The sequence below is a fragment of the Pogona vitticeps genome, chromosome 5 (genome assembly GCF_051106095.1).
Source record: "Pogona vitticeps strain Pit_001003342236 chromosome 5, PviZW2.1, whole genome shotgun sequence".
Taxonomy (NCBI): Eukaryota; Metazoa; Chordata; class Lepidosauria; order Squamata; family Agamidae; genus Pogona; species Pogona vitticeps.
Genome location: NC_135787.1, coordinates 1,692,597 through 1,711,845, shown reverse-complemented (window position 1 = coordinate 1,711,845; position 19,249 = coordinate 1,692,597). Strand labels below are relative to the sequence as shown.

The 19,249-nt window shown below is 53.1% G+C and overlaps 1 protein-coding gene across 9 annotated transcripts in view; it reads left to right on the top strand.

The window, feature by feature from the left end:
- DYSF (dysferlin) overlaps positions 1–19,249 on the top strand; it is a 148,936-nt gene that overhangs the window by 61,710 nt on the left and 67,977 nt on the right. For all 9 annotated transcript variants that reach the window (XM_073002194.2, XM_073002191.2, XM_073002193.2 and 6 more), the window contains 11 exons: positions 253–430; positions 1,405–1,529; positions 2,445–2,551; positions 7,779–7,971; positions 8,754–8,909; positions 10,598–10,729; positions 12,489–12,655; positions 13,473–13,587; positions 14,255–14,360; positions 14,842–14,984; positions 18,763–18,936. In XM_073002194.2, the coding sequence (XP_072858295.2) occupies positions 253–430; positions 1,405–1,529; positions 2,445–2,551; positions 7,779–7,971; positions 8,754–8,909; positions 10,598–10,729; positions 12,489–12,655; positions 13,473–13,587; positions 14,255–14,360; positions 14,842–14,984; positions 18,763–18,936 (1,596 nt within the window). The remainder of the gene's footprint in view (positions 1–252; positions 431–1,404; positions 1,530–2,444; positions 2,552–7,778; positions 7,972–8,753; positions 8,910–10,597; positions 10,730–12,488; positions 12,656–13,472; positions 13,588–14,254; positions 14,361–14,841; positions 14,985–18,762; positions 18,937–19,249) is intronic.

The window sequence follows — 19,249 nt, the reverse complement described above, 5'->3', positions numbered from 1 at the left end:
GTTTCGCTCATCTGGCTGTGGAGCCAAAGGTTGGGGGTTCGATTCCCCCATTGGGCCTCCTTGGCAGGGATTGGGCTCCATGCTCCGTGGGGTCCCTTCCAGCTCTGCAGATGATTAGACCCAGAGGTTGGGAGTTCGAATCCCCGCTGGCCCTCCTGCGAGTAGAGCCAGCCTGGGTGGGCCTTCTTGGGCTTTCCCAGAGTTTCCGGCCTGGCTCAGCCTCTCCCGTCCCTCCGTCTCTCTGCCCGCCAGAAATACCTGCGCAGGCGGAAATTCTACCTCTGTGCCACCTTCTATTCGGCCACCATGCTGCAAGATGTGGACGATGCCATCCAGTTTGAAGTCAGCATTGGGAACTACGGCAATAAGTTTGACACCACCTGCCTGCCCCTGGCCTCGACCACCCAGTACAGCCGGGCCGTCTTTGATGGTAAGGCACCCCCACAGCGGCACGTTGAGCCCTGTGAGGTGGGCTGGGCGTTTAACGGGTGCTTCCTGCTCTCGGACCCTGTGAGCTTCCTGCCTGTACAGCCGTGGCTCCTGATCTTTTTTCAAGCCATGACCCCTTTCTAAGATAGCCAGTTAACTTGTGACCCACACCTTTTGCCACATAAAAAAGGAATTTTTCATGGGGTTAAAGCCATCCCTTCTCAGAAAGCAGAGGCATCTTTCTCTCTTTACCCCCCCCCACAAAGGGCCTGTTCCTCTTACGTACACAAAGACCCTCACTTTAATATCCCACCCCAAAAGGTCAACAAAAGAATAAATGATTTGACAAGGGCTGCAACACAAGGAGGGGGACCCACAACCCCCAGAAAACATTTCGTGACCTCCAGGTTTGGAAACACAGCCTGAGAGGGAGATTCTGAGCCCGAGAGATGCCCCTGTCCCCTCGCCCTGTCCCTCCGTGAGAAAAACTCTTTTGGAAATAGAACACCGTATTCCCCTCCACCCTCTTGGGAAAGAATCGTCCCCTTGCCCCAACGCTTTCTCCTCCTGGCTAGCTGCAACCCTTCCCCATCTGCCTATGGATTAACATCAAGGGGGTCCACATGAGCAAGAGGTTTTTTTTCCCCTAATGCTCCACGTCCCCCGTGAGGGCATGGGGTCAGTCCCCATTCCACTTACTGACTGGCAAGCTGCTGGCATAGGATGCCCCTTGCATCTGAAGACCAGCCATGGCAAGTGGCCTGACTCTGGCTCCATGGAGTTCCCTGGGTGTCTGACTTTGCTGGTGGTGGTGGTGGTTGGACTCGCCTTTCCCCTGGACATCCGAGCAATGGGGGGGGGGGTCTCTGAGGTCAGGGAAGTGGGTGTGAAGCTGGCTTGCCAGGCTGGGGTGGTGGTGGTGGTGGTGGTGTCATTATTTCATTATTTCTGCTCTGCTCTCTCTCTCTCGGACAGGCTGCCAGTATTACTACCTGCCGTGGGGCAACGTGAAGCCAGTGGTGGTCCTCTCCTCCTACTGGGAGGACATCAGCCACAGAACCGATGTGCAGAATCTTCTCTCGGGGGCTGCAGACCGGCTGGTGAGTGGGGCCGCCCCAGAAGCGGGTGTTCAGTCTTGCCAGCGGGCTTTTAACTCTGACGTGCAGGTTTTTCCAAACCTCGGCTGCCGCCTGAGTCCAGCGGCCCGCGAGGGCGGAGCAGTCAGTGTCCGATCCTCGATGGGGGCAGGTTTTTCCAGGGCGTTGCCCACTTCTAAGGCTGGCCTCGAGGGGGACCCGGAGATCCTCTCCACCTGTGGAAAGCTCAGAGCCTGCCGTGCAGGGGTGGAGCCTGGGAGATCAGGGGCGGGCCCCTGTGGGGCTGGGGGCGGGGCCTGGGGGAAATGGGGCGGGGTCTCCAGGAGGTGGGTGAATGCAGCTGAGGATCCTTTCGGCTGCTCCTGTGGCTTCGTGGTGGGGCAAGAGTGTTAAGGGGTGCTGCAAACATCTAGAGACGATCTAGCCGCAATGCTTTGCTGCCCCCCCCGGCCAGCACAGCGACCTGTAGGCTGACCCCACAGGCCGAAATGGGTGTGGGCACCTTGGAGGATGCTTGGGAATTCTAGGTGTGCTCTGTGAGTGTGTAAAAATATTAAGCTATTGCAGGGTGGTGGTTTTCTGGCCATCTTTCCCCCACATCCCTGGTGGACTGGAGGTGGCTGGTAGGTCTCAGGTTGGGTGGTGCTGGTGGAGAATGGCTGTGGCGCTGGGTGCAAAAGATGGCAAGAAAGAGAGAGAGAGGGAGGAAATGGCTGTCGTTTAACAGAGATCCTTCCCTGCCTAGGCTGCGGCTCAGACCAAGCGGAACGAAATCCCTACCTGCGATGAACAGCTTGCCTCCCTTCCGGGCTGCTGCCCTGCCCCGCTGGTGGTGTGTGTCCCTGGGAGGGGTTGGGGACCCCTTTTTGGAAAGGGGGGGCTCAGCCCACGCCGGCGGTTTCTGTGCTTTGTGCCTAGGAAGCCAACCTGGAGCAGGTTCACCTGGCGCTGAAGGCCAAGTGCTCCCCCGGCGACCTGGACACCCTGGTGGCTCAGTTGATTGATGAGCTCATCGCCGACTGCAGGTATTCCCGGGCGGGCGGGCGAGGAGGCGGCCGGTCGGTCGGTCGGCCGGTGGGTCTGGGCCACGGGTCTTTCTCAGTGGGGTTTATTACAGGCCTGTTTGTTTGGCTTGGACGGTGGCCCGGGTGGTGAAGAATGCCGTCCATTGGCGAGCCCTCACCGTGAAGGTTGTGGAGCCAAGGCACGGAGTGGAAAAGGTGATATTTAAGGCAGGTCATAAATTTCCACTCGGCTGGCCCCAGCCGACCTGAATGGGCCTCATTGTGTTTTGGGGGCGAGCCGTTCTCACAGGCTCCCCTCCCTCCCCGATGGGATCTCCCGGCACGGTGGGTGGAAGGGCCTCCGGGCTCACGGTTTTAATTGTTAGCAATCGTTCATCCCTTACCTTGAGTCCCACGACGGTCCTCTGCCAAAACGGAGGCGTTCCTCTTCCTCATTGGCCTTCATAACAACGCTGTGTGGCGCATTAGGATCCTCCCCCACCTTGACCGATGGGGAACGTTTTCAAGTTCCCAGTGAGTGTGCCTTGCCCCCCTAAGCTCCCGAAGATCCTCCGCAGGCGCCGAGGGCTGATGCATCCCGCTTCCCGGAGTTTTTGTAGCTTGTGCGCGGAGGGCTGGGGCAACGTGGCTGGGCTACAGCCAGAGACATCCCACAAGGGAGAAGGATTAGCTCATGTGCGATCAGATGCAAAACAGTGCTCAGAATATCAGCGGCAAGCCTGTGCCAGGCGCACCGGTCTCTCACCTTCTGAGCGCAGAAAGAGCATGAGAAAGAGCTTCCACACAGAAGGCCTCCCAAGGAGCCCTGGAGTTTTCTCTCTGACACCCCCACCCGTTGCTCTTCCTCTCACTGGGCTTTATAGCCTTTCTATTAAGTGGTGTGGACCATGTCTCCTTTAGAGAGAATGCCACTGAAGCACACATAGACAGGCAGGTCAGGAGATAAGGATAACACTTGCTATCCTCCCCCCCTCCCCAATTCGTTATGCTTCTTGTTGGAATATCACACCAGTGCTTGAAACAAATGATCTGAACTGGAGTTGAAGGCAATAGGCAGATGGGCAGCCTCGGTGATTGTCCCCCCAACCACTTACCTTTTTTAGATCTACAGGCAGATTGATATTCTTAAAGTTCTTCCTTCCTCCTGTCTACAAATTTCACTTTCTTGATATTCATTCATTCAATTTGTGTATCACCCCATGAGTGCAAGCACTACACTGTGTGGTTTACACGGAATTAAGACTCAGTGCCTCACAGTCACAAAATGACAATGACGACAACAATAACTGTTAATGAGCCAGAGACAGAGTTGAAAGTATGAGTGTCAGGTCTAAGGGCTTCTGTAAAAGTTTGGCGATTTCTTTCTCCCCTCCAGTAGCCACACCTGGTTTCCTAAACCGATAAGTGGTCCGTCCTGCTTTTGCCTTTCTGCCCTTCTCCAGAGGGCTCAGTTGTCCTCAGCTATCCTAAGCACACTACTAACTGGTAACTCCCTGCCACTGACTAAGAAAGGATCCTAAAACTTTTTGCTCCCCCCCCCCAAAAAGAGCGTTCACATCTGTGTGCTTTGCTTTGTTCATTGGGAATTTGGCTTGGGGGGGGGGGGTTCCTTCGAAGCCTGCCAACGGTGGAGATTGTCCTGAATGGTGTCTCTCCAACATGCGTTCCGTGCTCTTGAAAGCCTCTGGAGGACGTCGGTTTCCATCCCTGGAGGGCAGGCCGAGTGAACATAAAAGCAAACCCCCTTTGATGGGTTTGGTGTCAAGGGACTGGAGAAGTGACCTCTTTTGGAGGCCCACGGGGAGGATTACGGGAATAGTCATCCGGGAAGTCACTTTTCTCTTCTCTGAGCTCTGCTGGGTGGCTTGGCGAGCAGGCTAGCCTGAGGCGAGCAGGAAGCCGGTGGCACGCTTGGACCCCCTCCGCCTGCTGCAGTGCGGCCAATGTGCCGGCTGGCTGGCTGGAGATTTCTTTCCAGCCCCTGTTTACTACTCTTCCAGCGCGCCGGGACGGAGCCGGCTCAGTTCCTTTCCCCGCTGGCTCTTTGCGCGCTGGCTCCCCCTCTCCAGTGCCCACCTCTCCCCTTCCAGGGCTGGTTTGTTTAGGGAATGTCAGAGCGGTTCCCGAGGCCATAAATATGACCTGGCTTCTGTGTGTGCCATACGTGACCCGGGGCAGGTCCTGGGGCTTGGGTTTCCCGGAGGGAAGGTGCCTTCCAAGGAAAACGAAGCTAATTGGTTGGGGAGAGGGGGGGGGGCTCTGAAGCTGCCAAGCTATGTGTGTGTGTGTGTGTGTGTGTGTGTGTGCATTGCATGCACTGGGGTGGGTTTCTTTCCACCTCGCTTCTGGTAAACGGCCTTCTGTGGGGACGGCAGGAGGGAGGGTGTGTGTGAGAGGCATCGGCAAGCAAGAGGAACCATCTGCGGGGAAGAAGATGAAACCTTAGGATGATGAGGGGCCGGGACAGTGACCTGGTGAAGGCTCCAGCCATTGGGAGCAATTTGCAAAGAACAGAGTTTGCTCTGTGTCTGAGTAAACAAGAGCGGGACACAGCTGCCAACTCTTTCTTAATTAATCCGTTTGATTGAGTTTCAACTGGTGCACTGGGCAATTAAATGCACACGAGGAAAATGATGGTTCCCCACCCCCACCCCTTTTGCATTTATTGCCTCTTGCCACAGATACCATTTTGGTATGACCCTGCAACTTCTCAAGTACTGGGACTATAACTCCCAGTGTCCTCACCCAGGTGGCCAGTGTGTAGCTGGGGATCTTGGGAGCTGTAGTCCAACAGATGGGCCCCAACCAGCTGGGGAAAGCTAAGAGACTTTCCTTTCAGTGTCTGAAAGACTCTCCCCCCTCCATGTGCATGCAATGCCTCTAAAGCGCAGCTTGCCATTGTTACAGAGCAGGCTTTTGGGGGGGGGGGTTTAACAGCTTCGATGAAAAATAATCCACATTTTTTTAAAGAAATGCGTACAGCCAGTTCCAAACCCTACAGATGCTGAAAAATGCAGAAGTGTAGAAGGCCATCCATTGCAGGGTCTCTAGCTCCCTCGAGTGTCCAGTTCTCCTAAATACGCCCTGGAAATATGTGTTTCTGAGGGTTTTTAAAAAGTATTTTCAAGCAGTGAATAAGTGAATCGGCAGATACAGATTCCATCGATAGGGAGATCCTACTGTATTGCCAATTCTTAATTCTTGGAAACCAGTGGACCTGTCTTGGTAAGAACTTTTAAAACAGCGGTTGGATGGCTGTAGATCAGGGTGGTTCTAGCTGTAGATTTCTCCCTTTACCACGAGGAAGTTAGACTAGATGACCTTAAAGGTCCCCTCTACCTCTCTAGTTCTGTGATTAATCACAGGGTAAAACTAGAGGGGTAGAAGGTAGGCAAGCCCGTCCAAGAGACACTTGTAATAAAAACAGCGGTGTGGTCCCTTGGAGACGAACACTTTTCTAAGAAACTGCACCAGTCTGCTTCCTCTCCCCAAAGCATTTGCTTGAGCTTTTGATAGCTTTTTAAAAATGTCCATAAGACAGTGAAACCCCTTCCCCCGAGAGGTGGTGAACGCTCCAACATTGGAGAGAAATTGAGACAACCATCCGGCAGATAGACTTTGATTAGTCGTCCTGCCTCAAGCAGGGGGTTGGACTGGATGGCCTTAGAGGCCCCCTTCCCCGACTTCACTGTTGTACGATTCTGTGATTCTGTGCCTGTGAGCTTTGCTCCGGATGGGTCGTAAGCTGCTTGGCCTCAGGCAGTGAAATGTCTTGAGCCTGCCCTGGACGAGATAAGTGACATTGGCGGCATGCCGTCCGCCTTTGGTTATCCGATGGCTCTGCTAGGTGGGTCGGTGGGAAGGGGATTCGGTCCAGTTCGGGGGGAGCGAAAGTCAAACACATACTCTCCCGGGGGTGGGGAGGTGGGGGGAGAGAACGAAACCCAAGAAGTACAAACGCTCTCCAGGCTGAGGGTGATTCAGTCCATTCATGGAAAAATAAACACCCCCTTGTGTTCCACAACATCTCCAAACACCCAAACGCTGAGAGGTTATTTTGTGCTCACGGAGAACACGGTGTTTGTTTTTCCTGGAGCGAACTGGCTCAGGGTAGACCTGGAGGGGAAAAAAAAGCAGCACAGCCTGCCTTTCAGAGTGGCCTGCGGTGCTGGGGCTACGCCATGGATGAGCCCGACCCCCTCTCGCTGGGCGGTGGGTTTGGCAAAGCGACTCCTTAATGTGGGGTTGCCCTCAGTGGCCTTCAGGAAGAGCGACCCTCCGATCCGAGGGATCAGATTCAGAACTGACATTTTGCACATCCCAGATATTCAACATTCCCAGAACTCCCGAACAGATGTTTGTTTTCGGCCAAGCACGGGATGCAGGGATCCCGGGGGCAAAACACCATATATATATATATAAAGCCCTTCCCTGTCTCCAAAAGGTATTGGGGACGAGCTGTGCCTTTTGCAAGCTTGGAAAAAGTCACCCCCCCTTTTTTTTTGGACAAGAGCTCCACATGCCCTTAGTCAGTACAGTTATAACTTTGATAGGTTCTGATCAGATTCCCGGAAAGGCTTGCAGGCTTGCGAAGGATTCTGGTTCATGTGCATGGGAAAACCTGCACGCACACACACACACATTTCATGCCTGTTGGGTTTTACCATCTCCATTTGCATACAGTGAGGATGCCTCACTGCAATGGAGGAAGGAAGAGAGCCTGACAGTTGAAATCTGCCTGTAGATCTGGAAAGAACCTGAGCTGTTTCTCTGCCTGTTGCCCTCTGAAGTTGGTGCTGATCCTTTGGGACAGGTAGCGGTGTTCTGTGGGGCAGCAGGAGGTCTATCTATTAGGCTGGCTTACTCTAGACCAGTACAAAATCCAAACAAGTGGATGACAAGAGGAGAGTTGGAGGAAGAGGAGCAGGAAATACCAGAGGTCTGCCTTCAACGGCACATCCAGTGAATAGCCAGTGTGTGTGTGTGTGTTTTGTTCTCTGATATGGTGTAGACCGAAGCGAGTGTTGGCTTAGGACCGAGAAAATCCAGGTTAAAGTCTCCACCTAGCTAGCAAACCCTCTGGCGCCTTTGGAGCGGTCACCATAAGGCCATCGACCTCACAGGGTTGTTGTGTGTTTAAAAGTGGGGGAGAGGCCTGTGCACTTGAGCTGGGAGGCATGGCGGTGTGGTCTGACGCGGGGTCTCCTTACGTCCTCGCCCTTCCCAGCCAGCCCCTCGTCGATGTCACCCAGAAGCCCACAGGCACCCACCTGGACCACTACCTGTACCGCTTCCGGACCACCAACCTCCACCAGATCAGCCGGGCGGCACTGAGAGTGAAGCACGAGGACTCGGACCTGCCGGTGGTGCTGGACCAGGCAGAGGACTGGCTCGCTCGGCTAAGAGCCATGGCGGAGGAGGTAAAGCCCTCGCCCTTCTGTGCCAGGGAGAGAGAGAGAGAGAGAGAGAGAGAGGTCCGCCTGGGTCCTCTGGCCCGTCGCTTGCTTTCTTATTTTTTAATGATTGCACAGCCGCTCCGTGAAAAAAAGCCCCCCCACCGCCGAGGCTCCTTGTGTGAAGGCTCCACCCTCCGTTGAAAGGGCCAGCCAGACAAAATCTGATGCGTAGCAAAAAGGGCCAGAATGAGGGAGAGATTGGGGACGTTGAAGGGGCCCGTCCTCTACGATGGGCAGGACTTTGATGGGAGCTGCCGGAAGCCCCGAGGTCTTTCTCCGGGCCCTCTCTTGCAGATTCGTGCAAGATATGAGTTGGGTTAAAATTATACAAATTATTTCTCATTTTCACCTATAAATATATAAATCAGTATAAGCTGTTTCATGCACAACAGTGGGTTGTTGTTTTTTTGAGGCAGGGGCAGGGAAGTCTTCCTTTCTGGCCAGGTCTCTCCCTGTTCTGGATCATTTGCAAATGGCCATCTTGGTCCTGATGCGGATTTTGGCCTGTCTCAACATAACGGGCTGGCGTTTTTGCCATTTTGTGCTCCCCTCCCCAAGCTGACCTCCTGCTCCTCTTCGGGATCTCCTCTTTTTGGATGGAGCCTCCACAGCCTTCTCTCCGGCTCAGACCTTTGGCCGTTCCTCCCTGCCTCCCCCAATCCCTGACCCCCTTTCCTTCGGGGGGGGGGGGTGGGACGCTTGGCCCACCGGCTGGCCAGTCATTCTTCCCCACCTGTGTCTTCCAGCCACAGAACAGCCTGCCTGACATCGTGATCTGGATGCTGCAGGGAGACCGGCGGGTGGCTTACAGCCGGATCCCCGCGCGGGACGTCCTTTTCTCCCGGAATGGAGCCGAAAGCTGTGGCAAGAACTGTGGGAAACTCCAGACGATTTTCCTGAAAGTAGGTCTCATCGACACCCACTCTTTGGAAAACATGCTCGACACACTTAGGGGTGGAACAAAGAGGGGAGGAGAAGCTCTAAAGATTTTGCCAGATTTTTCGTCTTAAGCGGTTTTCCTCTCCTCTCAGGCACTACGGCGTTTAATCACATGCCAGATTTGCAGGGCATGCAATTAAAAATTTGCAGAATGGCTCAGCCCAGCTATTATTGATTTACAGGGTGGGGTTGGGAAAGATGGACCCCAAACTCATTTACTGGCAGAAAAAAAAAGAGAGAGACAAGTCTTAGAAACTAGAAGTCCTACGTCTGTAGACTTAGGAGGGGGAGAAACCTAGGTTTCCTTAAGTTTGTAGGCCACCTTGAGTACTCTCTTTTAGTGGCAATAATCATGTGCCAGCAAACCAATTCTGAGTTAAGGAGACCCCTTTTCAGGGATTTCTAGGTAGAGAAGACGCAGGAGCCGTTTCCCCCTAACCCTTCTTCCGGTGGGTGCCCTGGGATCGCTATGCTGTCCGGCTCAAGGCCACCCAGGCTGGCTCTACTCACAGGGAGGCACAGGGAGGAATCAAACCCCTGACCTCTGGCTCTCCAGCCACGAAGCTAACTCACGAAGCTATCCAAGCGGCTTTAGCGGAGAGGCAAGATATAAATGTAATGAATATTGTTACCACTAATAGTAACTGAGGTCTTACAAAGTTTGCTAAATATTTGTGTGATATTTATGGATGATTTATTAAAAGCTTTTGTAAACTCCCCTTCATCTGTACAAGTGCCAAGTGGTGTAGAATGGTAGAGAAGCGCTACAAATGTTAATCAAGCTGGACAATGCAATAAAAACGAAATGCCGTCCTTGCCCAGAATCCTGTTGCCAAGGTATACTTGTGGAAGGGAAAAATAGCTCAACCTTTGGCAGCAAATTGCCTCTTGTTCACAAGGTGCTGCTCTTGTTCCCGGGCGGCTGGATCCGCCCCTGAGCTTTAACATGATTTCCCTCGCACAATTCAACGTAGGTGAGCGATAGCCTTTCAAAGGTGGCGAGAACAGGAAGACTATTTAAAATTGCCAGACAAACAGAAAATGAATGGCTTAACTGGAGAAATTAAGCCACGAATCTGAAAAAAGGTCCACAAACGATGTTTCTTTGCACTGAGAGTTACTGCCACGGAAGCTGTTCCTGCTTGTAAGCAGACCGTCTGCCATCTTCCTGCAAGCTGTTCTTCCTAATTTTTTTTCTTTACTTCGATCTCTGTACTTCCGCCTTTGATAGACGCTATAAACATATCAGACATCATTTTATCAGACCAGTCGCACTAGGAAAGCAGGGTGTGGCTTGATCTTGAGTCAGCCCCTCCGTCCATCTCACCCAGTATTCCCAGTTCTGGTTGGCAGCACCAGTAAGAGCTCCCTCGAGTTTTGGGCAGGATCCTTGTGGGTCTCCTGCCATGGTGCAAGCAAGGCTGCTTGGCTTCCGAAATGAGAGGAAACCAGGTGTGTTGAGGGAGAGTCAGAGGGATCCTCTCCTTCCTTCAGAGAAGGCCTGGTGATTTCCATCAAGGGCAAAGTGACGGGTTAAGCTAAGCTTGGATCTACCCACTCTCCACCTGCTCATGCTGGATGTACCTGAAATGCCATCCTTGCTGGTTCGATCAGTCTCTGGATTCCCCCCCCCCCCCCCGTTCTGTCCTAGCATCCTCAGGAAGAGGTCCCGGGGCCGAAGATCCGAGCCCAGATCCGGGTCCAGCTGTGGCTTGGGCTAGCTGTGGATGAGAAGGAGTTCAACAAGTCTGTAGAGGGGAGACTCTCGGTGTTTGCTGAAACGGTGAGACCAGGTCGCTTTGGGATTATAGCAGAGTCGCCTGTTCTGGTGCATTCAATGAGCTTGCTTTTGTTTTCCTGGATGTGCTCTGGGGTCGAGTGAGTGCCTTGCAAATTTCAGTGCCTTCAGATCACTCTAAATTGGACTGGAATGCAATGAAAGCAAAACTCAGGCTATTGGAATGGCTAAGGGGTTGGGGCCGAGGTGCGGGAGATCCTGGTTCTAATCCCCATGAGTGACATTGGGCCTGACACTTTCTCAGCCCAGATGCTTACCATGCACAAGAGAGAGGAAATGTGTGTACACTGGCTTCCTTGAGCTCACCTGAGCCAAGGCAGGACATGAACCCAACTGCAGCAGGACCCCCGTATCTGTGAGGGAATTGGTTTCAACACCCCTCTCCCGGACAATAGTGAACACTAGACATGGCACGGGAAAAAATAAAATAAAATCCAGAAATATGTATTTTCACCAAGTATTACCAGAAGTGGCTACTAGAGGGAGCCAGAGACCATGCTTTGTATTCTTTAACAACAAGAATACAGAGCATGATCTCTTGCTCCCTCTCGTGGCCAGTTCTGGTAAATACATGAAAATAGGTATTCCTAGTTTTTTTTTTCTTTTAATATTTTTTAGGTCTTCAGACCTTGCACAAGTGAAACTGTGGATATTGATCCTGTGGATATGGGGGTCTTCCTGTAATTAAGAAATAAGCGAAGTCTCGTTTGCATCCACATTCCCACACTTTATTTTTAAAAAGCATCTTCTTTAACTGAAAGAGAACATTATGGTTCTCGTCCTCGAGGTGATGCTAGTCTCTCTTGTGGGTCACTGCCAGGGTAAGAGGAAGAACGAGGCCCTTGGGTTCTCTTCCCAAACAGGGGGAGGTCTTGTCAACCCTGCAACTCCATAGCTTTTTGAGCAACCCCTGTTGGTTCTGTGGTGTGGACTGATTGTTTTCCAAATTCCCCATTGTTGCTCTCATCACCCGTTTTGCAAGTGGGAACACAGGGCAGGGCCTTCTCGGTGGCTGCACCCAGACTCTGGAACTCCCTCCCACTGGAGGCCAGCCTGGCCTCATCTTTCCTGTCCTTCAGCAAGCAGGCAAAGACCTTTCTCTTCAGGCAAGTTTTCCCTTAGTGGTTGACTGTCTCGGAGACGATAAACGAGATGGTTTATATTTCATTGTTTATAAATCTGTTATTAGTAATAGTTTTGCCTGACATTTAACATTTAATATAATGTTATTAATTCTTTTTAAAGATTTGAATAATTTATTTCCTTAACTTTTAATGATAGAAGCCACCTTGGGTCCTTTTTTTAGGAGAAAGCTGGAGTAAAATATTTTAAATACATGCAATAAAAAAAAATAAGTGTTTTCTGATGGCTGTGGGAGGAGCAGAAGCCCTGCTCCTGCTTCAGGAGTGTGAGGTGTGTCCTGTGGCTCTTACCTGTGACAGCACAGCAGCCATGGGTCATGGAGAAGGACAAAGATGAGTTTTGTCCTGACTTGCACATTTCATTGGTTAAAGGCCTTCAGGGTTTCAGGTGTTCTCTGGGGGTGGGTGGGCCCAGATGCACCCGTGCTAGATGCACCTCAGACTTTTGCTTCTTTCCTATTTGAAAGAGTGCTTGGGGAGCCGGCTTGCAAAATCCCATTCTGGCTGGGGGATTCTGGGCGCTGGAATGCAAGCTCACCCTTTTTTCCTAACCTTTGGTTTAAATGCCTCTCTCTCTCTCTCTCTCTCTCTCTCTCTCTCAGTATGAAAACCAGACCAAGTTGGCCTTGGTTGGGAACTGGGGCACCACCGGCTTGACCTACCCCAAGTACTCGGATGTCACCGGCAAGATTAAGCTGCCCAAGGACAGTTTCAGGCCCTCGTCTGGCTGGGCTTGGGCTGGCGACTGGTTTGTCAGCCCGGAGAAGACGTGAGTCGATTCTTTGTGTGGTTTCGGAAGCCCCCGGCGGTCCCTTCCCAGAGGCCAACGGGTGCCCGTCCTTTTGGACGGAGAGGGGCTTTGGCTGAGTGAGCAGAATTCACGCGGGGGCTTCTTCCGGCCATTCCAGTCCAGTTGAATCAGTGCTACTGACCTGGGGCAGGCTCTGGAGCCGTTCCTTCCCCCCCGGGCATGCCGAATCTCTAGCTGGTGGATGTCTTTCCGTTCCCAAAGGCTCTGTGTGTGACAGAGGAATTTCTGTCTACAAGAAAGGGGCCCCAACCAGCAGTTTGGCAGTTTGTGCCGGTTCATCCTCTGGACGAATTGGTGTTTGGTGCTTCTTAGCCCCACCTCCTTGGGTGGGTGCCCACTCAGAAGGAGCGCCCCGGCTCCCCTGCTTCGCCTCCGCTGGGTGCTGCCCCTGAGTGGGCCCCTGTTGGAGGAGGCACGGCTGGGAAGCGTCCCTAACCTGTCCGTCCAAAGGACGAACCGGCAGTTCGCGCCCATCTCTATTGTCTACCACGGACATCTCCACATGCTTTGTATCAGAAAGCGGTCCCCTAGATCGATCTGGGCTGGGGGTTGTCAAAGCCGGGGAAGGTGTGAGAACAAGAATATTGGATGGAAGGGCCGTGGCGAAGGGGAAGGAGGCCAGGAGGTGATCACCGGAAATTAGGGTCAGTGGGGAAATGCCAGAGCCGTGGAAGAGTGAAGGAAGCATGATGTCTCCCAGTGGGAAGGGCTTTGGGGGGGATCTGCAGAGGACCATAGGGTGAACTCCAGCCCCCCCTTTTTCTGTTCAACACAGATTGTTGTACGATGTCGATGCGGGCCACATGAGCTTCGTGGAGGAAGTCTTTGAGAATCAAGTACGCCTCCCGGGAGGGCAGTGGATTCACATGGCCGAGGCCTACACCGACGTGGTGAGCAACTGCTTCTGGGAGGACGGGCAAGGCAGGGTGCCTTTGGGTTTTTGCAAATCTTCGAAGCCCTCCCTCTGCACTAGAACGGTCTAGTGTTCTTGGGTACTTCAGGCGAAAACAAAAGAAAAATGAAAAGAAATAAAGAAATAAATAAACTCTCCTCTTGGTCACGTTGCCAGTGCAGGGACCTGAGAGACGGGGCCTTCTCTGGGGTGGCATTAAAAATGAAGGAAGGAATAATGGTAAATTCACAGCAACAAATACTCTCTACATTTATGGACTATTATAAAGATTTATATAAATCAGAAGTAACACCGGACATAAACACCAAGAAATTTATACAAACATTACCAATAAACCAAATTTTAGAGAAACATAAAAATTATTTAAATACTGTAGCCCAGTAACGAAAACTGAGATAAATTCAGATATTTAAAAAACTTCAGAAAGGAAAAGCACCAGGCTGTGATGGATCCACAGCTGATTTCTATAAAGTCTGGATGGGCTTCAAGTCATGCAGCCGGGAGCGCATCTGGGAACTCATCCAGCGCATGGAGGATAGTAAGGGGGAGTTGACTGCCAAGGATACGGGTTGAAACTGAGCACCCTTGGAGGAGGAGAAGCGAGCCCACAGGGGATCCTCTCTGTTTTTGTTTTTGTTTTACAGAACGGGGAGAAGGTCCTGCCCAAAGACGAGATCGAGTGCCCCCTCGGATGGAAGTGGGAAGATGTGGAGTGGGACGTGGACCTCAACAGAGCAGTGGACGAGAGAGGTGCGTGGGACTCCTCGCTGTCTCCCCTCGGCGGCTGGCGGGGTGGCACGCTGTCTCCAGAGCGAGCGACTCCTCCGAAAGGACTTATCCTTCAAGCGCCATGGTCAGCTCTGGCAAAACTCCAGGCCAGGGCTTCCTCGAGGGGGTTTGTCTCCCTCTCTGGCCTCCCTCTTTTCCTGCTGCTCCCCACTTTTCCTTTGAACCCCCTTTTATGCCGGTCCTTGAGAAACACTGAAGCCGTTTCCTGCCCAGTCCAACAATGTTCAGCGGCTGATGAGTGCACTGGCTAGACTTTCCCCCGTTGTCAGCGTTGGCTTGAATGGGTGTGTGTGTGTGTGTGTGTGTTTGAGAGAGAGAGAGAGAGAGAGAGAGAGAGAAACTCAAAACTCCACTTGGCAGACAAAGGGGAAGATTCCCCCCCCACCGCCATCTTTTCCCCCCTTTTAGCAAGCCCACACTTCTCTCTTTCTCTCTCTCCAAGGCTGGGAATACGGCATCACCATCCCCCCAGACCACAAGCCCAAGGGCTGGGTGCCCACGGAGAAGATGTACCACACCAACCGACGCAGGCGCTGGGTGAGGCTGCGGCGGAGGGACCTGGCTCAAATGGAAGCCCTCAAGAAGGTACGTGGTCCGGACCACGTGCAAAAGGGCGGGAGAGCTGAGTGTACGCCGGTTCTGCCATACCTTGGCACTTTCTGGAGGGGCTGGACTGCGGATCCCCATCGTGCACAGAGGCTGAGGAGGGCCGTGATGGGATGGGGAAGGCCCCGGGTTTGCTTCCACAAGCCCTCTCTCTTCCATCCCCATCCTGACATCGGAGTGACCCAGATTGGCAGGGCTGTGACCAGAGATTGACCCGGGGGGGGGGTGTGAAACCCAGACGGTGTAAAGATGTGGTGCTGTGGAAGGGGGTGAACCACCACCCCTTCGGGTGCACATCTGCCACCCCTGAACACTGGGGCAGAAACAAAACACCAAAGAGGTGGGCTCAGCATGGACCTCTCCCCATCCTTCCACCCTCTCCCAGTGTCTGTGAGTCTCCGGTGGCCCCAGCTGCTAAAATGGCTCGTGGCCACTTGGCCTGTTGTTCTCTCTCTGCTGCTCTGTCGTGTCTCTGTGGCCGAGAGATGGGTGTTTCAGGCTTTCAAAGATAGCACGAGGGTCATCTGAACAAGCACATCATCGTTTCCTCTCTCCTTGGAGTTGTCTCTGGGCTTTGCAAGTTTTTCTAGTGCTTAACGACATCCTGCCAAAGCGGCGGCTGGTGGTGTTCTGCAAGCAGGCTAGTTGGTTTTCATTTCTGAGCCTCCCCTCTGAGAACCCAGGTAATTATGTTCACCCCAGCGCCTTTTCTGCAGTAGGGATTTGTGAGGGTCACTGGGGAAACATTTCGGGGCCACAAAGACACCCCTGTAAAAACCCAGATTGACTACAAAGTGACTTTTGCAGCTTCACGTGATGCTAGCCTTTCTGACGTTTAAAAGGGTGTGACGCATGCTCTGTTTCAAACTGCAGTAGGGCTTCCTCTCACAGGGGGGAGAGAGTCCTCTTTCTTTGGGGCTTGCTTGTCTGGTGAGCAGCTGGAGAGCCGTCGGTCGCGGCAGCGGCAGTGGCATCTTGGAGGGGCAGGGAGACCCCCCCCGCCACCATCGCAGCCGTTGCCACCACCCTCCTCGGCTGGCACCACAGCCATCCAAAGTGGGACATACGTGCATAGAAACAGGATGTCTGTTTCCAGCCATTTTGCTCTGGTTTGGAAATCATCATCCTGACTTTCAAGTGCTGTCAAGTCAGTTCTGATTTATGGAGATCCTTGTTCAGGGTTTCCCAAGCAGAGAAGACCCAGAAGGGGTTTCCCCCTCCCCATCTTCCAGGGGGTGCCCTGGGGCGGCTGGGCAGCTTTTGCCCAAGATAAACCCCAGTAAACGTCTTTACTGACTGCACGTTCTCTGCAAATGTGTCGTTCTTGCCCTGGAGACGAGCTGTTGAGGAAAGAGGCTGTTCCCTTCTGGTCCTTCTCTGCCCAGCCTGAAGCCTCTGGCAGCTCCTTTACACGGGGGGGGGGGGGGGCAAGACAGCCCCAGGGAGCAGGGGGCCGTTTTGCCCCAGTGTGGAAAAAAGGAGGGTCTGGTGCCCACCGTTCTGCCCGCAGTGCCTGGACGTGGCTCTAGAGGTCTCCCTCGGACAAGATATGGCGGCTGGTCACAGCCCCTCTCCTGGATCTTGAGATCTGCTCTCCCTGAAAGGCGATTTGATGGCGCATGGTTATTATTTTCGAAAGAGAAGAAGAGAGCCCTGGAGGTCTTCTGGCAGAGCAAAGGGAGGGCCATCCCAGGAGAGACTAACCTCCGCCAGTCACCTTTTCTGAGGATGTCTGGGGGCAGCCACCCACTTCCTTGGCACCAAGGGGCTGTCAAGCGACAGAAGGCACGCCAGAAACAAGGGTCGCTCCTTTTCTTGGGACCACGAAGAGATTAAAAATGGGCAAGTTTTAATATCCAACAGGACTCTTCTTCAGGATGAGTATTCCTGGGCTTGATGGGGTGATGGAAGGGGGGGGGAAGATAGAGGCTCAGAGTCGTATTCCCTGCAGTTTGGGGAATCTGTGGAAAGGCAGTGTGGTGACCTTTCTTTTTTTGAAGCCTCACTTCTGCTCATGCACCTTCCTTGTTGCAAATTCACTGGGTCTATCCTGTCTCAATGGGTGCTAGCAGAGGTGACCTCTGAGGACGTACAGAGTGTCTTTTGCTGGCCTCTGTATGGGCAGGCTAATTGGTCCTTACTGATCCCCACCTGAGAGGTCTGGACTGTTTATGAATGGAACGAGGAGACACTCGCCCCTAAGTCTGGAGTTGAGCCCCCCCCGCCCCCGCATGGACCATGGTCAACCTCCAGGGAGAAGGCAGAATGGCACCCATTCCAGCCTCTGCCTTTTTCGTAGCTCAGCAATTCCTCTTTCAGCTGGATTGACACCACAGTATTCTTGTTAACAGTAAAATGGAGTTAGCAAGACATCCGATTGGGTAGAAAGTTATCTTTTAGGTTGCAGGTCCCATCATCCCCCACGTGCAGGGAGCTTTTTGGGATCCATATTCCCCAAAAAGTCACCTGTCCAAGGCCAAGAAACCAGGGATGCCTCCCTGGGGAAAAGCGAGATGAAAATGAAATTAGAAGGTCTACACAGATTCCAGTGATGGTGAAGGAGGCTGTGGGAGCGCGGGGATGTAAACGCAAGATGAATGGGTGTGACGTCAAGGCAAGGCAAAGTCCATCTCTTTGGGTCCACCAGTGCTAGAGAGAAAGCACAGCAGACACGCCGGCAGAATCCTTCCCTCCTCTGCCATTTTTTAAAAAAAAAAACAAACAAAAACCAAAAACGAGGTCGGGAAGGGCTGTTGCCAAAGAGCCGGCCATGCCCGTGGTCGGTGTGATATTGACTTAGGATCCCTCGGCAGGCTGGCTTGAGCTCTTCCTGAGGAAATGGAGTCGGGCTTGCACCGAGCCAGCCAAAGAAAACATCAGTTGTTGTGGGCAGCTCAGTCGGAGGGATGTTGAGTCATGGCTGGCCTAAGGGGTTGACGCCTTGTGGGTCTCAAGCGAGCGGTGCTGAGACGGCTGGGTCCTGTCGCCCCCCCACCCCCCAATGGCCCATCCGTCTTTCCCAAGGCTGGCCTTGGGAGAGCAGAGGGGCCAAGGGAACCTTTGGGGAGAAGCACGTCTTGTCCTGCGGGGCTGCCCAAAGAACAGGGCAAATATACTTTCCCTGGAGACCTTTGGCCGAAGGACCCACCGAAGGCTCTCCTGGTCTCCTGCACTCTTGACATCTGCAGGAGATTTTCCTGCCCAGCTCAAGTCAGATTGCATGTAAATCAGTGCCAGGAAGGTGGTGGTGGTGGTGGTGGGGAAGAGCTCTCCGTGTACCCACTGGAAACTGAATCCAAAGTAGAAACATATTTGGTGCAAAACGTTCAAGCAATTTGCCCCCCGCCAAAATGTGGATTTCATGATGCCGAGTTTTGGAACGTAGCTGTGAGTGGTTCTTTTTTCCCCCTCTTAAGGTGTAAACTCATGGGCTTGGCGACTTCCCTGCATGACAAATTTATTAAGACACCCTGAGTGTTGCATTAAAAATGATCCTGCCATGAGCAGCCGAGGGGTGTTCAAAACTTTGGGAAGGTCGGATTAAGCTTAAGCACCAAATAACGAGCTCCCCGCCAACCAGGACACAGAGAGGGGAGGGCTTTTGCCCCCGCATCGACTCTCCCACGTCGTCGTCCTTGAGTTTCTTGGGTGGGTTTTGGATGACATCCTGTCTCGCTTCCCGGATCTCCCCTCTCGAGCGTCCCGTGCTCCTCGGCTTTGGACCCTGGAGGTTAAAAGCGCCCCCTTTGCCTTGCAGTACAAGCAGGAGGAGCTGGAAGGAGAAGGCTGGGAGTACGCCTCCCTCTTTGGCTGGAAGTTCCACCTGAAATACCGCAAGACGGATTCCTTCCGCCGGAGGCGCTGGAGACGCCGGATGGAGCCCCTGGAGCAGATGGGGCCAGCTGCCGTCTTTGCCTTAGAAGGTGCTCTGGTAGGTAACCCACCCTGTTTCCCCCCACCCCCCCAAAACACCTGTTTTTCCCCCCTTTTCCTCCCAGCTTTCAGTTTTCTTTCAGAGGGAAGGCCCGTCAGAGGGGCAAGCTGAGAAGGAGCCGAAAATGTCCCCAACTTGTCCGTATGTACATTTGGTTTGGATCTGGAGTGGAAGGTGTTGTGATGGCAAGTGCCCGGAGGCAGTTCGGACTGGGCTGGACAATTAAGAGCTCTTCTTAGGTAAAGGTAAAGGTTCCCCTTGACGTTTAGTCCAGTCGTGCCTGACTCTAGGGTGTGATTATCATCCCTGT